The sequence below is a fragment of the Vanessa cardui genome, chromosome 1, assembly GCF_905220365.1.
Source record: "Vanessa cardui chromosome 1, ilVanCard2.1, whole genome shotgun sequence".
Lineage (NCBI taxonomy): Eukaryota > Metazoa > Arthropoda > Insecta > Lepidoptera > Nymphalidae > Vanessa > Vanessa cardui.
In genome coordinates, this window is record NC_061123.1 from 10563261 (window position 1) to 10584858 (window position 21598).

Sequence of the window (21598 nt, forward strand, 5' to 3'; positions counted from 1 at the left end):
TTATATTAGAGGGAAAATTACTGTGATGAGTCAAATAAGAAACACAGAAAGGAGAAAACACCTTTCTATGTACATTAAGATACATTACGACATATCAAACACTTACACTTACATGATGAGTAAAGATTATGAATAATTTCGATATACATGCAGTCATACCAGTCTTTTGTTTTGGTAATAAAAACAATAATAATAATGAATGGACAGTTTCAATTGTTATATTATTTGTAGAAATATGTTTAAGTACCTAGTTAGTTATTATTTGTTGAAACTTAAAAAGTTTGTATATTATAATATTAAAACGATTAGTACCTGGGATGAGACTAAAAATTCGAGTCGTATCATTAAATATCTGTAATTTTTTGTAAATGATTCAGACGCAAAAAGCTCTCGTGTAGGTACGTATTGTACGAAATTCATTTTTATTTTAATAACATTTAAAATAAAAGCATAAAAAGACAAAAATAATTAAAAAGTATAAACCAAATATTAGTATGTAAATAACCGGAAATGAAATTATATCATAACATTAGCTTTTTTTAAATTAATACTATTTTTTTAAATTAATTTTTAATTGATTAAATAATGTTTACATATTATGTTAAGAATTTTTACACTTTTGAAAAAGATTTTAGTGTGACTCGCAATATTTTTTTAGAAGTAATTAATCAAAGTATAAAAAATGAATGCATGTATGCATGTTTTGGAAATGACATTTGACTAAATTGTTTAGTTTCACTGAAAATTTGTAACGACATCGACATTCTTATTGGTAATGTGATCATTTAAATTATAAAACGTATTTATGTTAATAAATTTCTTCTTTAATTCAAATTTGTTATATTGTATTTATAATAAGGTAAGTAAGTATTATTATAAAATTTTAATATATTGTTTTTTTCTCTACACAATAAATCAGAATTTGTACTTACCACCAGAAGAAGAATCTAGTGTAAAACAGCTGCTTCGTGATTTGACGATTCCACCTGGAGATGGACCGTCGGGCCACTCCATACGTTCTTCCATAGCTTTCGAAGCACTTCTCTTGAACTGTTCCAAGAAGCTGTCTATTTGCGTCTCTATACTCGTAGGAGAGTTGGCCATCGTTACCACCGAAACACCGAAAACAAACACAACACCGTTTTCCGACTACGACATTTTACAAATAAACTCTAAATATTTTGCTCACACAGGGATCATGTGTCGCAGAATCGTGTATAAATGTACTATTATAGCAATTATCCATCATTATTAGGCCCTTGTCGTACGAACGCGAATCAATATATTTTTTTCTTAAGAAATGACACCCCGCAGGCATCAAAGTAACTATTGGGCAGCGAGCATATTTTACTACGGATACCGTTATGCTATATACAGCATCGAAAATAAAGAGACACCCACCGACATCTATCGATCGCTGTAAACAGCAGTTTTACTGGAGTTGCCACTAGCGAGCTTGAATATAATATGTACAAAATGGCTGAATATTTTTTAATAATTAGTTGTTTAGCGCATTGCTTTATAAATTGCTTATCTATTGTATATAAATAAATAATAATTGCTTAACTTTTGCTATTTGTCGTATAATTTTAATATTTACACTAGCGAGTTACGTGTGTAAGTAAATGATGACGTATGGTGTGTTTGTGTGCGTGGATGCCGGCGCCGTGAGGGGGTCGCGGTCGTTCGGTCGCGCACGTTGTATGCATTTGCCAGTGCTGCGCGAAGAGCGTGTGTAGTTTGTGGTATTTTTAAGGTGACTAGAACTGTCACGCACGAGACTACACCCGGCCTCAAAATGTCAAGTGAGTCCAGTAGTGTAGTTTTAAAATATAAATTTAAATATTCAGAGAAAAAAAATGAGGATCGACAATAATTACTACTATATATACTGTAATTGATATTAATTTCTCTAGCGATCATGATAATTAATAAAGGGTAGTTAAAAATAAATTTTTTTTATAAAAATACACTTTGCTTTTCTAAACGTCGTCGCACTAAAATGTAATTTTTATTAAGTTTAAAAAATAACGTAAAAGTTTAGTTTTATATACTTAAAGATTAGCAATTTTAGCAATATTTTAAAACTGTTTTCGTAATGTATGTAACATCGTATATGCAATTATGCATAACGTACAATAAATTAAAAGTCGCTTAAATTGTTTGAATAATGGTATAACTGGCTCTACGTTTCATGCTAATAGTATCAATAGAAATGTGAATTGCTTAATTTAATGTATTTAACGATAGTATTGTAATCGAGCACAAATCGGTTTTATTATGTAAAATAATTTATGAGGCAATCATCCATAAATCCCATTAAGGATTAATATGACTTTCTTTCTGTATACTCGCTCTTTGCTTTATATTCAATCTGTATTTGAAATTACTAATTTAAATGTATTAACAGACATGGTTATGAATTAATTTGTTTTATGAATATAAACGTCAAATACGCGCGTTAACAAAACAACACGTTTGTTATCAGATAAATTTCTCCGATCGTAAATATACTCATGGTATCGTACGAGTCCATGTTATAAGAGTAGTAATAAATATAATCGCTGATTCGTTATCAGCGGCTAACAGCAATGATCTTGGCCATGAGCTTCTATTAGAAGCGTATCCAGAGAATGGTCAAGACAGTTCGATTAGTAGCAGTAAAAATGTTTAAAGATATTCTGTATTAAGAGTACATGTTAAGATTATTTTAATTTTTTAGGATGTTCTAGAGTAATCTTAATTAATATTATAAATGTGAAAGTAATTCTGTCTGTCGTTCTTTCACTACCAAATCGCTGAACCAAATTTGATGAAATTTGGTATTGGAAAGGACATAGGTCCCTTTTTTTGACTGACACATGAAAACCAACACCCTAAAACGCGCGCGAAGCCGCGGGCGGCTACTAGTTATCACTAGAAACGTCCCAGAAAAGTTTACTTGACCTTTTTACGACTAATTCGAATACCGACTTCGTATTTTGGAGGTCAGTTTAAAAAATATTTTAAAACGATGTTTTAATTTAGATATGTTATCGAGTAATGAGAAATGTGCCGTGAATCTTCTGTTTATATACATATTTACACTTGAAGTTATTTCCACTTATGTAAGAATATATATACGTTATCTTATGAATGAGAGAAAATTATTAAATATTGATGACGCGATTTGAATCGATTAGGGATTGCTATAAACTGGCGCTGATTTGGAGTTAATGTATTTTAAATAATTATTGTGCTAATTATTATAAACCCGAATATCAAAAAAGATTTTTGATTAATATCGTCAGCACTTTTTTTATCCATCCGTTAGTGGTCGCATTACGCGAATTTTATTAAGGTCAGTATAGGAATAAATGTCCTCGATCAAAACTATTACAAATAATGAAAATAACATCACTGGAATTGTAAAATAACTCAATATTGATTGATTACCTACCAAATATGTGACGTTATTTGCTGATAAAATCTTGATAGTAAATTAAATTCGAAGTCGCTCAGGTAATCCATTTGTTTTCGTTGAATAACGTATTTTAATTGAATTGATCGTGTATCTTGTCTCATCGCGACATAATACTATACTAAACCCTGTTTAGTCTCTTGAATCGACTTTCTCTGTAGAACTTCAAACACCTATTAATGATTATATTTCTCATTTTTTTGTATTTCTCCTTTAAGTACTGAATCTGACTTTAATTAGCACCACAAACTTCACTTTACTTGAAATCGCGTGTACACAAATACACGAAATGTTAACTTAGAAAGTTTAATCCCCGATAATCTTTCTACATGAATGGAATTGCATGTTGTTTTTTGCCAATGTCGTGTCGACATTTGAACAGTGATTGCATGATTACTGCATTCCTTTATTTTGTTTGGCGGTCGAGTGCTCTCATGGTACTATCCCGCCAGACCGGCTGCACCTAAATAGAAACCGCAGGGACATTGCTCCCGGCTTCCAGCCGCGTCTGATCCTGCGCCCGCGCCACCGTTCATGTCTCGTGTGCCTTATTGGTATTCCTTGTTGCCGGCATTCCATCTTCTTTCTATTTACATCTCGCCCGAAAATATCTTATAATAATAATAATACAACTTAATTGTCGAAATTATGACTTTGTGTAGTAAATATAGATCCTTGAAATACTTAATATATTTTTCGTAACTGAGCGCTCGTATGTAAATTAAATGAATTGGCAATTTCTAATTATTTATGTTTATGATTGAGTTCGAACGATTATACGAAACTTCTCACGGCATAATATAATTTATAAAATAACATATTAATTTTGTTTTCTTTTTAAGATAATATAACTATACTTTAAATGGCCATTATTATGTTATTAGGAGTAGATGCAAATATATTATTTTGTATATTATACTATATTAAATGTTATTTGTACAAAGTTTGCCTATATTTTCCCAGTCTTAGTTATTCAACCTTTATAAGCCAGTACTTATGCTACATTTAAAATATTTTACTAGGAAGTCAAGATATATGCCTACATATATTTATATCTTTAATTCTATAATACAACAACTGAGCTTGTCATTAAAGCAATTAATACATAGATATGATAGTTTACGTATAAATATAGCTTCATTTCGTAATTATTGTTTATTATTCTATATTCTCTAAATCATATTATTATATCAGCTAAATTAGTCTTGAAAGAAAACATCGTGAAGAAATATTAGTGTATTTGGTAAAATACGATTAGATGCATGCATACCAACCCGCATACACACAACGAATGAAATGAGTTGTGGGAAATTTAGGGGCTGTTACTACTTCTATACAAATTGAATTAAGTTTAAAAATGATTGAACGCCCACAATGATGATCATAATCTCAGTATAACCATTCGTCAAATAATGAGATTCAATTCTTAAAACAAAAGCGTTAAGAAATGAAAAGACGAATAAAAATACGTTTGAAATAAATAAGGAAGTACAGAAATGACTGATGTTGTTATACATACTTAATTATTTTAAATTTCGAATATCTAAATTCGTACTACCGGGATAAGATTTGGGGTACGAAATGTCGACGTCACCGCAACACAGATAGAAAAGACTGATTGTTGGTTTAATTGTGGAATGCATAGTCGTCTAGTCCCGGCACCAAATATCTGACGCTATCGAGTAGTTTTATTTTCAATTTTATTTGTGTCGCGCTATTTTAGACTAGAACACGAGAAGAACGTGCGGCAACGACTTATCTATTACATGGAGGCGCTATGTGATGGCCCACGCGGGATAAATGCTTCGAGCTATTCATATGAATTCATCATTGCACACATACATACTGTGTTTTAAATATAGTTCCGTTATACGCAATAATTTTACAATTGTTATGAATATTCTAAAAATATGTAATAACGAGCTATAGCTTTTCTTTATCGTCTCGAACAATAAATATCTCCGCATTTTTATAAAAATGTCGAATCTAATAGTAAAAATACAAAACCGGTCTGATAATTCACCATTATGTGTATCAGACATAATATATATGCAGGAGACAATTACGACTAAATTTATTAAAATCGTATTTGCATATATTAGGATATTGAATAGGTATTCTGTGCTGAGAATATTGAAGGTGAACAATTTCTCTTTGAACAATTTATATTCAAAGGGATATAAAATTAAAAGTTTTGCATAGAAATCCAGAGCTTAGGAAGTTAGTTTAGAATACGAATATAAGACGATAGACAATTTAGAGTACTGTTACATTTTTTACATGTATATATTAACATAATAAGAGCAGCAAGTCATGCATGAATTGATTCAGTCATCATTAGTACAAAGATAGTAGTTAAATCCACAGGGAACGCCAAGATATATTGTGTTACACACGTGCCAATATATTTAGTATCATGTAGAGCTACCTACGCGGCGTCATCAAACGTACTGCGCACTTCCTGAATCTTGCCACAAGACTACATCTAGAGAGTAGTGAGACAAGTAATGTGATTTGCGTAGTATCCCAATAATTTCTAGGTATTTTAATATTTTACGTCTTTGGCAATAATAACATATCCTTGATATGAGGAATCTTCGTTATAGAACCGTTTTAAATTGTTACGTTTAAATAAAAAAATATTATTGGCATACACAATACATTTTATCGTTTATTATTTTGTAGTAATAGTGAGACTCTTATATTCCTACTGCACAACAATTTTATAATTATATTATTTCTTTACAGAACAAGCATGGGTAACGCTGGCCACAAACGATTCCTACGGTCTTGGAGCGCTGGTGCTGGCGCATTCATTGCGCCGAGTCGGTTCGGTCTACCCTGCAGTGGTGCTCATTACCCCGTCCGTCACCGAGGCTATGAGGTAAAATGAGGCTTGAAAGAGGAACAAAAAATCTTCTTCTTGGTAGATATTCGGTGCAAATTGATTCGATGCTCTGTGCTATAATTTCATAGCCTGGTTATTTATTCTAGTTTCGTAAGGTCAATATTTGTATAATTTACAGGAAAAGCGTCATAAATCGATCGATTAACTGGCTGTTTCAGTAATTTTACAGGAAATGCATCGTATAATCCAAAAACATCTTGCCCATGCCATGTCAACTGAAAAAATATATTTTTTATGGGCGTGACCCTGACTTTTATAGTTTTGAAAAAAAAAAAAGAACATAACGGAACACATTTCCGAACAGAACGAAATTGCGATTTATATCGTAGTTGATTGCTTTTTAATAACAAACTGGCTGGTTGTAAAAGCCAGTAAAATCTATAGATAAATATACTTTGGCCTGTGTTTCTGTTGACTCTAATAAAAGAGATAGTGTATTTTGGTCACTACACTCGCCTTCTGGTTCTGACGCCATGTTGTTCCATGACGTTACTGGACAAGTGTCCGTGTCTAATTTAGCACGAAAATTACGCAATAATTTAGCGTTAATGTGTTATTTAATTTCGATTTTACTTCAACTTCCTACATTAAATTTTTGATGGAATAACGATTTTTATTACCGCATCGAATCATAAAACTAAAATGTTTTAATACCTTCGGCTATTTACTTAAGAAAATATTATAGGATTAAAATAAAATTACAAATAATCTATACTATTATAAATGCGAAAGTAACTTGTCTGTCTATTTGCTACTTTTTTACGGCTGAACTATAGAATCGAGTTTGATTTTTTATGCTTACCTAATAAATGACGATTAACCCCTAACACGCGAGAGAAGCCTCGCGTGACAACTATTAATATAATAAATTGTTCATTCGATGGACATTTATTTATAAAAATACGTATTATGTTTCCTCAGGATGTTTTCCTTCAGCGATGACGATATGAATTATAAACACACATAAAATAAAAATTTAGTGATGCTTATCCGGGTTTAAACTCAGAGTCAGGGTCACACTAAGATTTATGTCTATTAATTACAGGCCCATCATGTCTCTTTCATTTAGGTTTTAGGCTCGACAGGACTGATTGAACAATTATTTTGATTAACAACATTGTAAATCTGTTTATTTGGAAAGGGCAACTATGCGAGTCTCTTGCCGTTTCTTTTCGCTAGAGGCTGATTTCCGAAACAGTGATAGAGTTTAAATATTGACAGTTCCAAAAATGTTTTATTGAAAAGTTTACTTGAATAAAATACATTTACTTATGAGATTTAACTATATTTGTTTCTTTTTTGTCGGGAGATTGCTTTGACCACATTGGTTGTGGTAGCTGGATGCCACATTTAATAGTTTTATCAACAATTCAATTTACACTCTATGCTGAAGGTAAATATCGTGGTATTATTTTCACGTGTCAATTTTCATAATATAACATAGACTTTGGAAGGCAACTATGCTGACCATTACACAGATGGCCCAGTGGTTAGAACGCGTGCATCTTAACCGATGATTGCGGTTTGAAACCCAGGCAAGCCCCGCTGTTTCATGTGCTTAATATGTCTTTATAATTCATCTCGTCCTTAGCGGTGAAGGAAAAATCGTGAGGAAACCTGCATGTGACAAATTTCATAGAAATTCTGCCACATGTGCATGCCACCAACCCTCATTGGAACAGCGTGGTGGAATATTTTCCAAACCTTCTTCTCAAAGGGAGAGGAGACCTTTAGCCCAGCAATGGGAATTTACAGGCTGTTGTTGTTGTTGTAACATAGACTTTCAAGTCATTTTTAGTAATATACAAAAAATATACAGATATGGCTCACCTACCTAATCCTGGTTGGGTTATCTGCAATTATTATCATTGAGTGCTGATACAGATCTTTATCTACGTGCTAATACTGGCGGCATTCGTCACTGTGTGATGCACTATAACAATGATGGCTTTTCCCCCAGGGAGCGACTTCGCGCAGTATTTGCTGAGGTGGTAGTAGTTAACGTGTTGGATTCTCAAGATGCAACCCACCTCGCACTGCTGCAGCGGCCCGAACTAGGAATCACCTTTACAAAGATCCACTGCTGGAATCTCACGCAATACGAGAAAGCTGTCTTCCTCGATGCTGATACTCTGGTATGTACTGATATATAAAATAAAGATTATTATCGTTTGTCTTTACAATATGACCCCGTTCTTATTTTTCGAAAATATAAACAATTATTTAATTTAGCATATAGGAGAGGATTATATATTTAATACAATATAGTTACTTTAGGTTTTAGTTTTTATAAAATACCCTTAAAGAAGATTTGATAACATTCAAAGAAGTCTGTTTAATGTAAGGCAATCTGTGTCAATACCAATTACAAAGTACGCCGGATATATTTTGATGTGTGATTCTCTCACAAATTGTCAAAGTTCAATGGGATGGTAATTCGAAAAGACAGAAGAGAGATTAAGTGTATCGGTTTGTATGTTGTCGACCGAAGCTGTAATGCCACCAATGCTTTAACTCCTGAAAGCGACACATTTCTTGACAAAACTCATGAACTTTTAGGGGACTGAACCAGGATCTGAATCCGGGACCTCAACCGTAGTTCTATAATATAAAGGAGTAACTAGACTTTTTTTTAAATGATAATTGATAACATAGGAGAGTATTTTGATGAAATTATTGGACGTTTGTAGACTTAATTCCGCAAATGATGTCTACAGTCGTTTATCTATTTATCTGTCATCTGTTTGTAATAGAAGATATTGACTGAAGTATCATTACCAAGATGAATCAATAGAAGCTAGGGTTATACATTAATGTGTAGTTCTATTTATTCTTATACTACCTTAGAAGAAGATTATTCGGATTGAAAGATGATGTAAATGAATGTTTGTCATATTTATATTAAGAAACTGTAAAACTATTCTTTAATTTTAGATTGAAAACGAAAAAGCAGCTTAGGATGTTAACTAATGTGTCATATGGGTTAAAGTGTTAAAATTGTCTGTAAATGCGTTATATTTGATCATTATACTTAATATTTTATCATATGATTACAAAGATATAGCACGTATTTTAGTGTTCAAAAACAGACAGAGGTTATCAATTTGATCATATGTTTTTTTATGAATGCTACCTCAGATCTTCATCATTTTGCAATGTGGAAAGAATACTTCCCGTTTGGTTTAAAATCAAAGTCGATTATATTTTTGGTAAAATTTTATATTATTAAAAGCTACGTCGTTTTGTTTTTGAAAGTGGTAATTTAGTTTCGTTATTTGTTGGTTATTAGATATAGCTTGTACTATGTAATGTGTATCTAATAGAAACATACATGTACGACTCATGTGCGATAAGCTAGTATTGGGTATAATTATATACTTTTACAATTTTATTTGGTTTGTCAATTATTTGGTTGTACCAATTTAAATTGTTAATTTATTTCTAAATATATACGCTAGCTATCTTACTGAAAACAGAAAACGTAAAGCCATAATTTTCTGTGTCATTATGCAAACTCAATGCAAGTCGTTCTAAAAACAACGACAGACGTTGACTTATAAGTTAACAATATACATTTATTTATATAATTATTTACATTAGTACGTAAGTTAATGATAATTATTTAGCATCTTACAGATCATAAGAAAATGAATAAAAGTATAAAAGTATGCAATTTAAAATAATGGTAGGCGTTTTCCTTGGAAACGAGGTTGCTTATAGCAAATTAAAAATATTCTATATATATTTAACACTTGTCTTATTTACGTTGCAATTGGTCGTCGTGTTTAAAATCGGTGGGAGAAACAGAATCATAAACTTTTATCCATTAAAAGGTCTATTTATGATTATTCCCAGACTTTTGAACATTACTCGTTCTATACAATGACATAACCTAATTGCTATTGACTAATGTAAATTGTACAATTGCATTGACTTATGTTACGGGTAGCTGACGAATCAAAGTTTAATAAAGAATAAACATGTTCTTTTTACGACTTGTACAAACGTATAAAAGAATGTTTACGCCAGACATTCAAGATAGATGTCGACTCCCAGCATGTGTCTTATAAAACATATAACTCACCGTGCAAAATGGAACACATTCATTCTAATTAATTCTATTGATGCTTGATTGTATAAGTGATGGTTGTTAATATCCAGACGAGCTCAAAGAAATGTGTCAAATATAATCTATTACTAGTAATTGTTTATGTGATAAGAAAGTCAATGTTACCGGATGCGGTCGTTAGCGCTGTAACAAGAGATGATGAGACGCATAACCATGGCCCAAATATTTGTTCTCGGTGATTTTGGATGGCATCCAAATCCATAATATACTTTCTTTCTAATTTCGCGATAAGATGAAAGCGAAATGTTGACAGAATGTCAGTAGGACTATGAAGAGAATAATTTGCAGTCCATTACGAATGTTGAGCATTCAGTTTTTAAGACAATTGACATAATGGATCCATGTTATCGTTATTATCGAGCAGACTTGTTATTATATTAAGCCAAGCCAATGGCAGGCTTAAAAATAAATCAATTATAAAATTTGTTTAACAATTAACTGACTGATCTTATTTTGCTTTTATCACATAACTCAAGTTATATTAAACGAATATAAGAAAAACAAAATAATGCTGGTTAGTGATAATTATGTAATGATTGAGTGAATGAAATATTCTATACGAATTTGTTATAAATAAAAACTTTTAAATGGAATTATGCGAGGTACGGAATTTTTTATCACAGGTCAAATGAAGCCCCGATAAAACTATTTGATAACTCATTGTTTGATCACGTGTGTTATGTCGTGTAATGCACATGAGAGCGGGTAGACTATGTCATTTCTAAGGATGCTTTTAATCTTATAACAATTAACGGGCAATATCCATATCAATATTATAAACCGAAAGGTTTCCATGCCTTAATCGTTGAACAGAATCAAATTAGGAATCCAAATTCTAAAGGAAGTATTCCTTTGGATATAAAGGTTTATCTTTATGATTTATCTATTTTAAAGGTAAAGCAATGAAAACTGAATTTATTTTAGTTTATCATTATTTACCAATCATTTACTATTTTTGATAATATATTAGATTATTATTATTTTAAGTCGATTTGGCGATTGTATTAATTAAACTTCTTATTTTATGTTTGTTTAGATTACGTGGGAATATTTGAATATTTGTTCATTACTAAGCTCATTAACAATAATAATAATTATGTATTTATTATAGAAATAAGACGGTATTTTATTAATAACTTATAAAAGGCATTCAAAATATTCTAATTACATTTTAGTGAATTCTCATAATGACGTTAATGAAATGTTTTCTAAGATTATTCCAGCTATGTTTAGGTCGGAGCGAGTGACGTGAAGTAAATATAATTTCTATTCCAAGGTCGTCCAAAACTGCGATGAACTGTTCGAGCGCGAGGAGCTATCTGCTGCGCCCGACGTCGGCTGGCCCGACTGCTTCAATTCCGGTGTTTTCGTGTTCAAACCGTCCGCCGAAACCTTTAGCAACCTTATCACATTCGCATCCGAACGAGGCAGCTTTGATGGTATGTTTACATTCAACGTTTGATGTCTGCCATTGCAACGTAAATATTTTCATTTTCTATCGTTTTAATTGCAATTTTAAGAGTGCTTGTGTCATCAACATCAACATGATGTTATTTTAGTTTAAAAATTTATTTTTTGTGCATAGGTGGTGACCAAGGTCTTCTCAATTCTTATTTCTCGGATTGGGCACATGGTGACATCAAAAAGCATCTGCCATTCCTTTACAATGTCACATCGGCCGCATTCTACTCATATTTACCCGCCCTGAAACAGTAAGTGTGTTTGAATCTCGATGATTAGCAGTGGCGGATTTACAAATCTGCCGCTAGTAGGCTATTAAATTTTTGCCGCCTCTACTTTTTTTGCAACATTTATGATTTGTGTTCAATCGTCCTCATTACATCGGTTTTTTCGCGTTATTAGTGTGATTATAGACTAGATGATATTTCTGCCAGTTACTAAATTATTTTTCCAACCCGCTATGTAGTGACGAGTATACGTATTACAGACGTAATGTGTATACATGTAATTATAAGTTTTTTTTTTAAATTTCTGTTAGATAATAACAAATTTGGGCTAAATTTGCCGCCCCTCTGAAGCTGCCGGCCTAGGCTTACTTAGCCTATGTACAATGCAGAATATTGTGAGGATTCAAATGAACTTCAGCTTAACTCGGTAATTTGTTAAATTTTCCAGCTACGGCCAAAATTTAAAGATAATCCACTTCATTGGGGCCGTCAAGCCGTGGCTACAGCAATTTAACTGGACATCTCGATCCGTTGAAGCGCCAGAACATTTGCGTGATTTCTTGCAACTCTGGTGGGATCTCTTCGTTGCACAAGTTCACGCACAGCTAGACACAAATATGGTAAGATATTTTTTTTACATTAAATAGTATCCTTTATTTTTCTTAACTAGTGCTACAAATAGTAATGCTATTTTGGATGGACTTACTGGGCTATTGATTGTTATTGTTATAAAATACTTTTCACTTCTCATTTAACTCGGACCGTTCTTTGATCCTTATTTTATTTATACGGTATTTATTACACTGATAAGGGCACAGTATTGTTAAGTGTATAATGTAAAAACGATTCCGTTATTCGATATTATTTAACTTAACTATATCACATTTGTGGAATGTTTTCGCATTGGTAAGTTATTAGATCCAATATCAATTACCACAATGGGATCAAATGCAATACGGCTTCTAGGATTTCACGGTTCACGACCGCAAATACTTAGCAATACCCTTCATAAAGTCCAATAAGTCAATCCATTCTCATATAAGCGTCTGATCTTACCCGTACAACATGTGTTCTAAGCATACGCTACAGGATTCGAACATTGAAGAGGAGGTGAGATGAAAAAAATATTTCAACATAGACAAGTGATTTCTTTCATGATTTTTTTTTAAACTTTTTATTTACAGTTGCAATTTTTATTTTCTGTACATATTATCTTTAGTCTATGTCTTCCAAAACTAATGCTTGTCTTTTGAGCTTGTGCACATTTGTAATGCAATTAGCAAGTTTTTAAATGTTTTATGCTAGTTTGATAAAAAACATTTCTCCAAAATACTAATATTATTCTAATATTTTCAAATTATTATGGGTGTTTTAAAGATATCAATGCATTTCGGGTTAGTAGTATTGATGGTGTTGGTATTTTGGTGAAATGGGCATCACTGAGCAAACATACAATATTTTAATTTTTTAATCAAACTTTAATTAATAATAAGCTTGCCATTTTTTATTTTGATTAAATCTTTGTATGTTTCTCTAGTAATTCTGTTTTAATTCTATTAATGTTTCCTTGAATTAAGCCATGCACAATAGTTTTAGAATTCTTAGTGTGTTATGCTTTTTTCAAGTTTTACCCTGCATGCTTAACTACTAAGCTATTTTATCGCTTTAACCAATAGGATAACATAGAAGACGACTCACCAGCAGTACATCAACAAGAAATCCCCGAATTTAGAGAACCAGTTTTGCATAACATTTATTATGAGCCCATACTAGATCCAGATTCTGAATTTCCGTGGCATCATCCAGATAATCAAATTCTAGATTCTGAAATAAACGTACCAGAATTTGATATGAACCAATTTCATGATCCGTGGAATATATACAGGGGAAACATTCCGCCTAGTACGGAACAATCGAATCCAACAGAACAAACAATAGATGATTATCAGGATATGAGAAAATATGCATGGGATTACATGCCACCACAACAAGAACAACGCAATTTTGACAGTAGTTACGAACAAAAACTCCAGGATCATTGCCAACATGTACACGAGCACAACGAAACAAACATTCACCACTCTGAACACGAACACCAATCACACTCTTTCCCATTTCATTCTGAATCTCATAATACTCAGCAACAATTACAAGATACACAAATTAATACATTACATAACTACGTCGAGCAGCAACAAATTAACAACCACGAGCCGCATAATTATCATGAACATCACTACACTTACAGTAATCGGTTAGAAAATAATAAAAGCGATTTAAATGTACACAATGATGAATCTCAAAATAATAATCATGTCTCGAATATTTCTCATAATATCCATGATAAGGAAGGATCCAAACAAAGTAAAAAAAAAGATTGGTCCTCACGTTCTCAGTATCGACAGCAAAACAAAACGGAACAAGTATATACTGTGATGATGGATCACGTCAGAATGCGATGTCAACATTCATCAAAGACAAAAGTTAACGGATATGACTCCGATAGCGATAGTGATGTTTATGAGGAACTCAGACCAAGGCACCCATACGATGGCTTTTACTTAAGGCACAGAATGACTATAGACGCACGCGGGCGTAAGGTTTGCATTCATGAAATACCATTCATTCCACGTTCACCGACACCAGAGAGCTCAGAAGAATTTGAAGATGCTATAGAAACAATCCTAGAGGATATTAACGATAACACAGTAAATGACGAAGAGATTCAAGTAAGTAATGAAAATGAAATGTATAATATATTGGTATGTACAAAAAAATATCAAAAAACTTTTTCATTTAAGTGCAATAATGTTTTAATTAAAATGTATTAGTACCTTGTTTCTATTATGCATGTGAAAAAGAAATAAAATAACTAAACTGCACGTTGCTTATTAACCCAGCTACTTTTTTCTGTGATTACAAATTAAGCTTATAACGGTACACGAAATCTCCAACATGAAACATGAAATAATTATATTTTTATAACTTTTCAGACTGGCGTTGCAGCTAACCTGGCCCGTGTAGTTCCTGGCGCCCCACTGCAACAAGACGCCGTAGACGAACTAGCGAGGCGACAAGGTTGGGAAGCTGGAAACATAGATTATATGGGGGCAGACTCTTTCGATAATATATGGGCGAAAATATCGCAAACTCTCAATCAACCAGCTTCTCAATCCGAACAGTCATCAGAACCACAACCCAAAGCTGTTGATGAAACGGTGGCAGCAGTCGAAGCTGCTCCGGAAAAGCAAACAGTATTACCAGCATTAGAGAAGGAAGTTAAAGAGACTGAAGTTCCTAAATCTACAGAGCCCGAACCAGCCAATATTCCAGTTCCAGCAGCCGAAGCTAAACCGTCAGGTAAAATAGAAGAACCAATTCCCGTTCCGGTTGAGATGGCAGCAGAAGTTCCCGAAATAGTGGATGTTGTGGCCCCTGTAGAACCCTCAAGTCCTATTGTTGTAACAGAACAATCTGAGCAAACTAGTATACCAGTTGCCGCATTAGAAGCGTTAAAAATTGATGAACCACTCCCAGAAGCTCTTCTACCGGTAACAGTTGTAGAACAACCGCCGGTACCAGAGCCAACTCCAGAAGTTCCTTCACCGGTATCAGTTGTAGAACAACCGCCGGTACCAGAGCAAACTCCAGAAGTTCCTTCACCGGTATCAGTTGTAGAACAACCGCCGGTACCAGAGCCAACTCCAGAAGTTCCTTTACCGGTATCAGTTGTAGAACAACCGCCGGTACCAGAACCAACTCCAGAAGTTCCTTTATCGGTACCAGTTGTAGAACAACCGCCGGTACCAGAACCAACTCCAGAAGTTCCTTTACCCGTAACAGTTGTAGAACAACCACCGGTACCAGAACCAACTTCCGAAGCTCCTCTACCGGAAACAGTTGTAGAACGACCGCCGGTACCGGAGCCAACTCCAGAAGCTTCTCTACCGGTAACAGTTGTAGAACAATCGCCGGTACCGGAGCCAACTCCAGAAGCTTCTCTACCGGTAACAGTTGTAGAACAACCACCGGTACCAGAACCAACTTCAGAAGCTACTCTACCGGTAACAGTTGTAGAACAACCGCCGGCATCAGAGCCAACTCCAGAAACTCCTGCACCCATACCAGAGACAGCTGAATTAAAACCCGAAACACCAGCAACAAAAGCCGAGGCTGACTCTGACAGTCCACCATTAGCTAATACACCATCCAAGGAAGAAATTCCTGAGGCAGCAAATGCCAAAAGTAAGTAGACAACGATTAATAGGTGCCGATTTCGGCTAACCGAACGGCTTTGCATTCAGATCTCACCGAGTTCATTTTGCAGTTTTCATATTCTTGTACTAATATTTTTTTATACTGTCATCTTTTACGGGTAATGAATCGAAACTGTATATAATATTCGTCAGATCCCGTAAAAGACATAAGTGTTTTTCTTTTGTGCCGTTTTGTGTTTTATGGTTTTATTTTTACTGATTATACCTTTCAAAATTCGTTGTTATTTCACCCAGCTACCGAGGAGGCAGCGCAAGAGACGAGGCTTTGATAGAACAGGTAATAACAACATGCAACTTGGACCCAAAAACAACTTATCCTGTGCTAGACATTGTTGTTACATTATTTAAAATTGCTTTGACAGGTTTTATGTCTTGGTAGAAATCATACATTTTGAAACGGTCCATTTAATGATTACATTTTGTGTCCAAGTGTAAGCCCCACGTCCATGGATATGAAATCAGACGCATACCTATTGGTTGTATTGATGCCTCACCACGACCACAGAACGTTATATTACTCTTATATAATACACGTTGACGGCGTGTATTATATACCTTGTAAGACTTTTTTTTTTATATAAGTGGTCGATGTGAACTCAATTCGATTGATTTTCTCTGGGAATGCAACTTTTCTGTTTTGGTTTATTTGCTTCTCATCATTATCGTTCATCCATTGCAAGGATCATTATTATGCGCACTTTCATAAAATTCACTATCATATTCGAGTGAATTCACTATCAATAATTAATTTATTCGTTCTTTATATTAAAAAAAAGAATTTAAACAGGGCTAATATGTATGCAATAGAGTATTGAAAACCACCTTTAACTTCATTAAAGGCGCTCAGTTCGCTAGATGCAAAACAAATAATCGTCCTTGTAATGTACAGCTATACTTCGCTAAACTGACACAGTTCTAACTTTCCGCTCGCATCGTTTTGAACTTAACCGTGTAGCTCTGTTTTCCCTAACTTTGTTCCAGGCGCTAACCGAGCTTGCTCTCTAATGTGACCGCCCTACTAACGCCACATCTAACCGAAAGAGAGTATAAAGGCGGGACTAAATTGGTTGTATAGCGGAGGAGCGTCGCAAGCCGGTGGGCAAGTTGCAGCTGCGGCCGCCCGTAGCCACGGACCCGCTGCCCACCCCCGACAGCGAGCTGGAGGACGCCGCCTCGCTCGCGCACGCCATCATCGCCGGCGAGCTGCGCACGCCCACCGTCACCGCGCCCTCGCCGCCCGCACCCTCCCCCGCCGCCCCCGCCGACCCCGCCGAGCAACTCTCTCGCCTGTCCGTCCAGGAGCCCGAGGTGCCCACCCCACCCGTCGGCTCGGTTGCTCTCTCGCAGATCGGCGTCAAGCCCAAGCCCTCAACTGCCGCTCAGATCGAGTCATCGGTTTCTGCGAAGACAGAGGCCGCTCCAAAACCGGCCGAGGCGTCCGACGCGCCCAAGAAGAAGGTAGTCAAGAAGGTGCTCAAGAAAGACAAGGAGGGCGCGTCGAATGCGGAGGCGCCGGTGCCGCCGCCGCGCAAGAAGGAAAAGAAACCCAAAGAGAAATGAGCGCCCGCCCCTCGCTCCCGATAGTTCCTCTGTGCCATAATTGTAGCCTCACCTCTATGTTACTATTTAATTTAAATTTGCTTTCGTATACGTGTAATCGTTTTATATTTTATATTTGATAATGAATAATACTTAATAATAATACTCGCAACTGCACGTCCGTTATTGAATTTAAATGATGTATCTACGATTTGTAATTTTTATTACATATTATGCAAATGTGTTATTTTAAAAAGTGATGTTTTTGGTTTTTAAGATTTGATATAATATAATAATTACCAAAGCATGACACATATTTATTAAAACAAAGTGTTATATAAAATATTTGTATTAAAGTATATTTTTAAACGAGGAATTTTTTTTATTTTCTTTCTAAAAGCTACATTTATCCTTGAATTTAATTATTATTTCATTATTCTTTTTTCTTATTATAAAGTCTTATATAATTTACTCCAAAACTAATAATAATAATATGAATATAAAATCCCAAGCTATACGTGTCCATGTTTTTTCTCGAGCTTTTACAGAAAAAAAGTAAGATTTTTATATACCCGCACTATTGCATGTTAATACATGTCGATTTATTTCTGCTTTGCTGACAAGGAGTTTTCTGTTGGTATGGAAGTCTACTAATTTTACAATTATGTATCTAAAGTATTTTTTTTTCTGTAACAACCGAAAAAATACTGAATGATTATACATTTAGCATACAGAAGTGAAACAGATTAAAAAAGACAAGAACATAAATAACTTTAATCGGGATATAAACAACTTCAATCATTAACAAATAAACCAAAATAGTTATAACTTCGAAAATATCTTAACATAAATAAATCACCAAATCATACATATTGAAGTAAATTACTTACTCAGTTGAGCTTACAAATCCAAATAAAACACAAATAACATAACAAATTACAAGTCGCGCCAATATTGACCTTACTGTTCGCGACCAAAAAGAAGGAATAATAACGGCTTGATACGGTTTCGCGCGCTTTTGTTTTTTTTTTTATTTTATTCTTTCCAGCCAGTTGCATAGTTAAAGGAATCTCCTAAATATACTATACAAATGATGAATCCTAAAATAGTTAGTTGCCTTTAACATTTTGATATCGAAGCAGTAGTTTTTCAAATGTTACGAGAATAATTAGATAAATAAAGACTTAAAAATATTCAGGGCGTGTTGTACAATGCAGAACGGAAGGAAAGTGCTTGGTGTCGATCAGTGGCGGATTTACAAATTTGCCGATAGTACGCTATTATTTTTTTGCCGTCCCTACTGACTTTTAAAATTCGATACGTTTGTTTAGTTCACAATAACAAGTTATTCTAAAAATGAAAATTTATGATTTGTTTTCTATCGTCCTGATTACTGCTTTTTCCCGTTATTAGAATAATTATGAAATAGGAGAATTTGCTGTCAGTTACTAGATTATTTTGCAACCAATTTTGTACCTAGTGACGAGTACAATTATAAGATTTTTTTTATTACTGTAAGAAAAAGACAATTTGGGCTAAATTCGCCGCTCCTCTAAATCTGCCGCCCTAGGCTCCAGCCTATTTGACCTATTGGTAAATCCGTCATTGGTAGCGATTAAATTATTAAATTGGTACATATACATTTTTACTGCTTTACCAAGATGATGTTAAGATGGTTTGAGACATGATTTAAGACAGAAATCATCAAAAAACATAACTCCCCGGCGGGGAATCGAACCCCGGTCTCCCGCGTGACAGGCGGGGATACTTACCACTATACTACCGAGGATTACGACCCCGTTGTTAAAATAACTAAATACTAAGTAATCTTTTTGGCTCTAACCAATAACATGTCTTTTATTTTGATAACTCAAATTATCTACAAAACACAAAAAATATAAAGCGGATACCCATCCACTGGATGAGAATAAGATACGAATAACGAATAATGTTCCCACATTCTTCGGGAAAAATAAAATTTCATAGATAAGTAAGTAGTTATCAAATTATTTAGTATGTACAATTTTTGTTTGCATAAAGATAATATAAAAAAAATATACGAATCAGTTAAGAAATTAATGTATTTAAGCGACATCTATTTAAAAACTTTTGTCAGTAAACAAATACATTGTACTGTGATTGTTATTCACTGAACGCTCACGAGATGTCGCTGAAAATAATTCATTTTATAATAGGATGATAAGTTTTAATTTTAGCAAATAAAATATTAAAAAAAGGGATTGTATTATTCATAAAAAGAGGTATTGTATTCAACATATTTTACTTTTTAAAATTATCTCGTTTGAAATAAAACATTGAAAAATAAATTGTTTGTGCTGCCATCTAGTGAATATACCACACAGCTTTTTAAATTTTGTTCCTACGCACACAGCATACTTTAATGTAGCATGTAGACAGTAGAATGTCGAAAAGGCGAACTAAAATATAGACAGCTGGCAGCCCGCAACCAGTTTAACAGAGATAAAGTAGCGTGGAGGTAGTGCCGTTGTGTATTGTTGAATAACGATCTGATTATTTTTGTTTATACGCGATTTTTGTGAGGATATCGTACTGTAAACTATTATACATGAATAAAATTGAAGTTTTGTGTATTTGTAAGCTTAATTTGCACATTTTTTAAGTTCTTCTTTACAAATTGAACATTTTATCCGAGTGTGTAATCTTGTATCGGCGACTTAACGTTGGACGGTGGTTGAAAATGTGAGTTAAATAATATCATGCTGGTTAACATTTCGGCTTAAGGACAAACCTGCAGTTATAAGAGAAAGACCTTGTGTAACTATGAAATTGTTTACGTTTCTCCTGTTGTTACCGGCATGCTTAGCACATCTCAATGTTTACTTGAGTAGTGCTGAAGTATGGAGGCTACTGGGTAAGTTTTTGTATAAATAATTTAAATTAATAACAATAAAATTTATGAACTAAGAAGTGCAACACTGCTGATTTATTACTGATAAGATAACAACTAACATACATTATTGAAGTCTATAATGCGGTTAAATATCTGCTAACTTTAAGAAAAATATTACTAACGTATTTATTACAATGCAATACGGTTCAAATTTGTAAAGCTGTATTTGCCGCGCTTAACGAATTAACGATGCACAGAAGCGATTCTAACGTATTTAGAGGTATTTAATTAAGAAAAATAGCTATGTATGAATTATAAGTAAATTAATTTGTATTCATGTCTTTAATAACTTTACAAGACTATTTTATTTAAGAAATTAATTTCTTTGTAGAATACCTATTCATTTCAATCGAATGTAAATATTAGTTATTTCATCTTATATTTGTAAAAAAAATCTCTTAATTTTTACAAATTTTAACTTAAATCAAAGAATGATTAGGTATAGGTACGGACGCACAAATTTATATTACAATTACATAAATTGAAAATTCAAATATAAACGTTGAAAATTAAATTATAGTAAGTTTCAATATTTTCAATAAAATGTTACGTAAATTCCCGATTCGTATGCAGTCGTTATCTACGATTATGATAAAAGTATACATAATGATTAATGAGTTGATAATATTGCCAGTGAATTATTGCTTTTATTTATATTTGATACA

The 21598-nt window shown here is 33.6% G+C and overlaps 3 protein-coding genes and 1 non-coding gene across 14 annotated transcripts in view; 2 read left to right on the forward strand and 2 right to left on the reverse strand.

The window, feature by feature from the left end:
- LOC124531140 (guanine nucleotide exchange factor DBS-like) overlaps positions 1-1345 on the reverse strand; it is an 81407-nt gene extending 80062 nt beyond the window's left edge. For 4 of the 7 annotated variants that reach the window (XR_006966499.1, XR_006966498.1, XM_047105610.1 and 1 more), the window contains exon 1: positions 933-1341. Coding sequence is in view for 3 of the 7 variants with exons in the window: in XM_047105610.1 (XP_046961566.1) it covers positions 933-1104 (172 nt within the window). In the remaining 4 variants the exon portion in view is untranslated. Of the gene's footprint in view, positions 1-932 lie in introns of all 7 variants that reach the window. The other 3 variants (XR_006966497.1, XR_006966496.1, XM_047105643.1) reach the window with 2 other exon arrangements.
- Positions 1346-1542: 197 nt separating this feature from the next.
- On the forward strand, positions 1543-18145 carry LOC124531107 (cell surface glycoprotein 1-like). Of its 5 annotated transcripts, none has more exons than XM_047105583.1 (10): positions 1543-1805; positions 6209-6344; positions 8329-8503; positions 11774-11936; positions 12083-12209; positions 12634-12805; positions 13862-14914; positions 15179-16430; positions 16697-16739; positions 17538-17809. In XM_047105583.1, exons 1-9 carry the CDS (start codon positions 1799-1801, stop codon positions 16729-16731), a joined length of 3120 nt encoding a protein of 1039 aa, XP_046961539.1. In that variant the 5' UTR covers positions 1543-1798; the 3' UTR covers positions 16732-16739; positions 17538-17809. The 5 variants fall into 5 exon arrangements, with proteins under 5 accessions (XP_046961539.1, XP_046961532.1, XP_046961523.1 ...); XM_047105576.1 differs by lacking the exon at positions 17538-17809 and adding an exon at positions 17444-17498; XM_047105567.1 differs by lacking the exon at positions 16697-16739 and having other exon boundaries at positions 17538-18145.
- Positions 18146-19718: 1573 nt separating this feature from the next.
- On the reverse strand, positions 19719-19790 carry Trnad-guc. Its single transcript has one exon. It is a non-coding gene; the product is annotated as a tRNA-Asp (tRNA).
- Positions 19791-20444: 654 nt separating this feature from the next.
- The window catches only part of LOC124530831 (tyrosine-protein kinase Drl), a 30097-nt gene continuing 28943 nt past the window's right edge, over positions 20445-21598 (forward strand). The window contains exon 1 of the mRNA XM_047105159.1: positions 20445-20894. Within this exon, the coding sequence (XP_046961115.1) occupies positions 20804-20894 (91 nt within the window). The 5' untranslated portion in view covers positions 20445-20803. The remainder of the gene's footprint in view (positions 20895-21598) is intronic.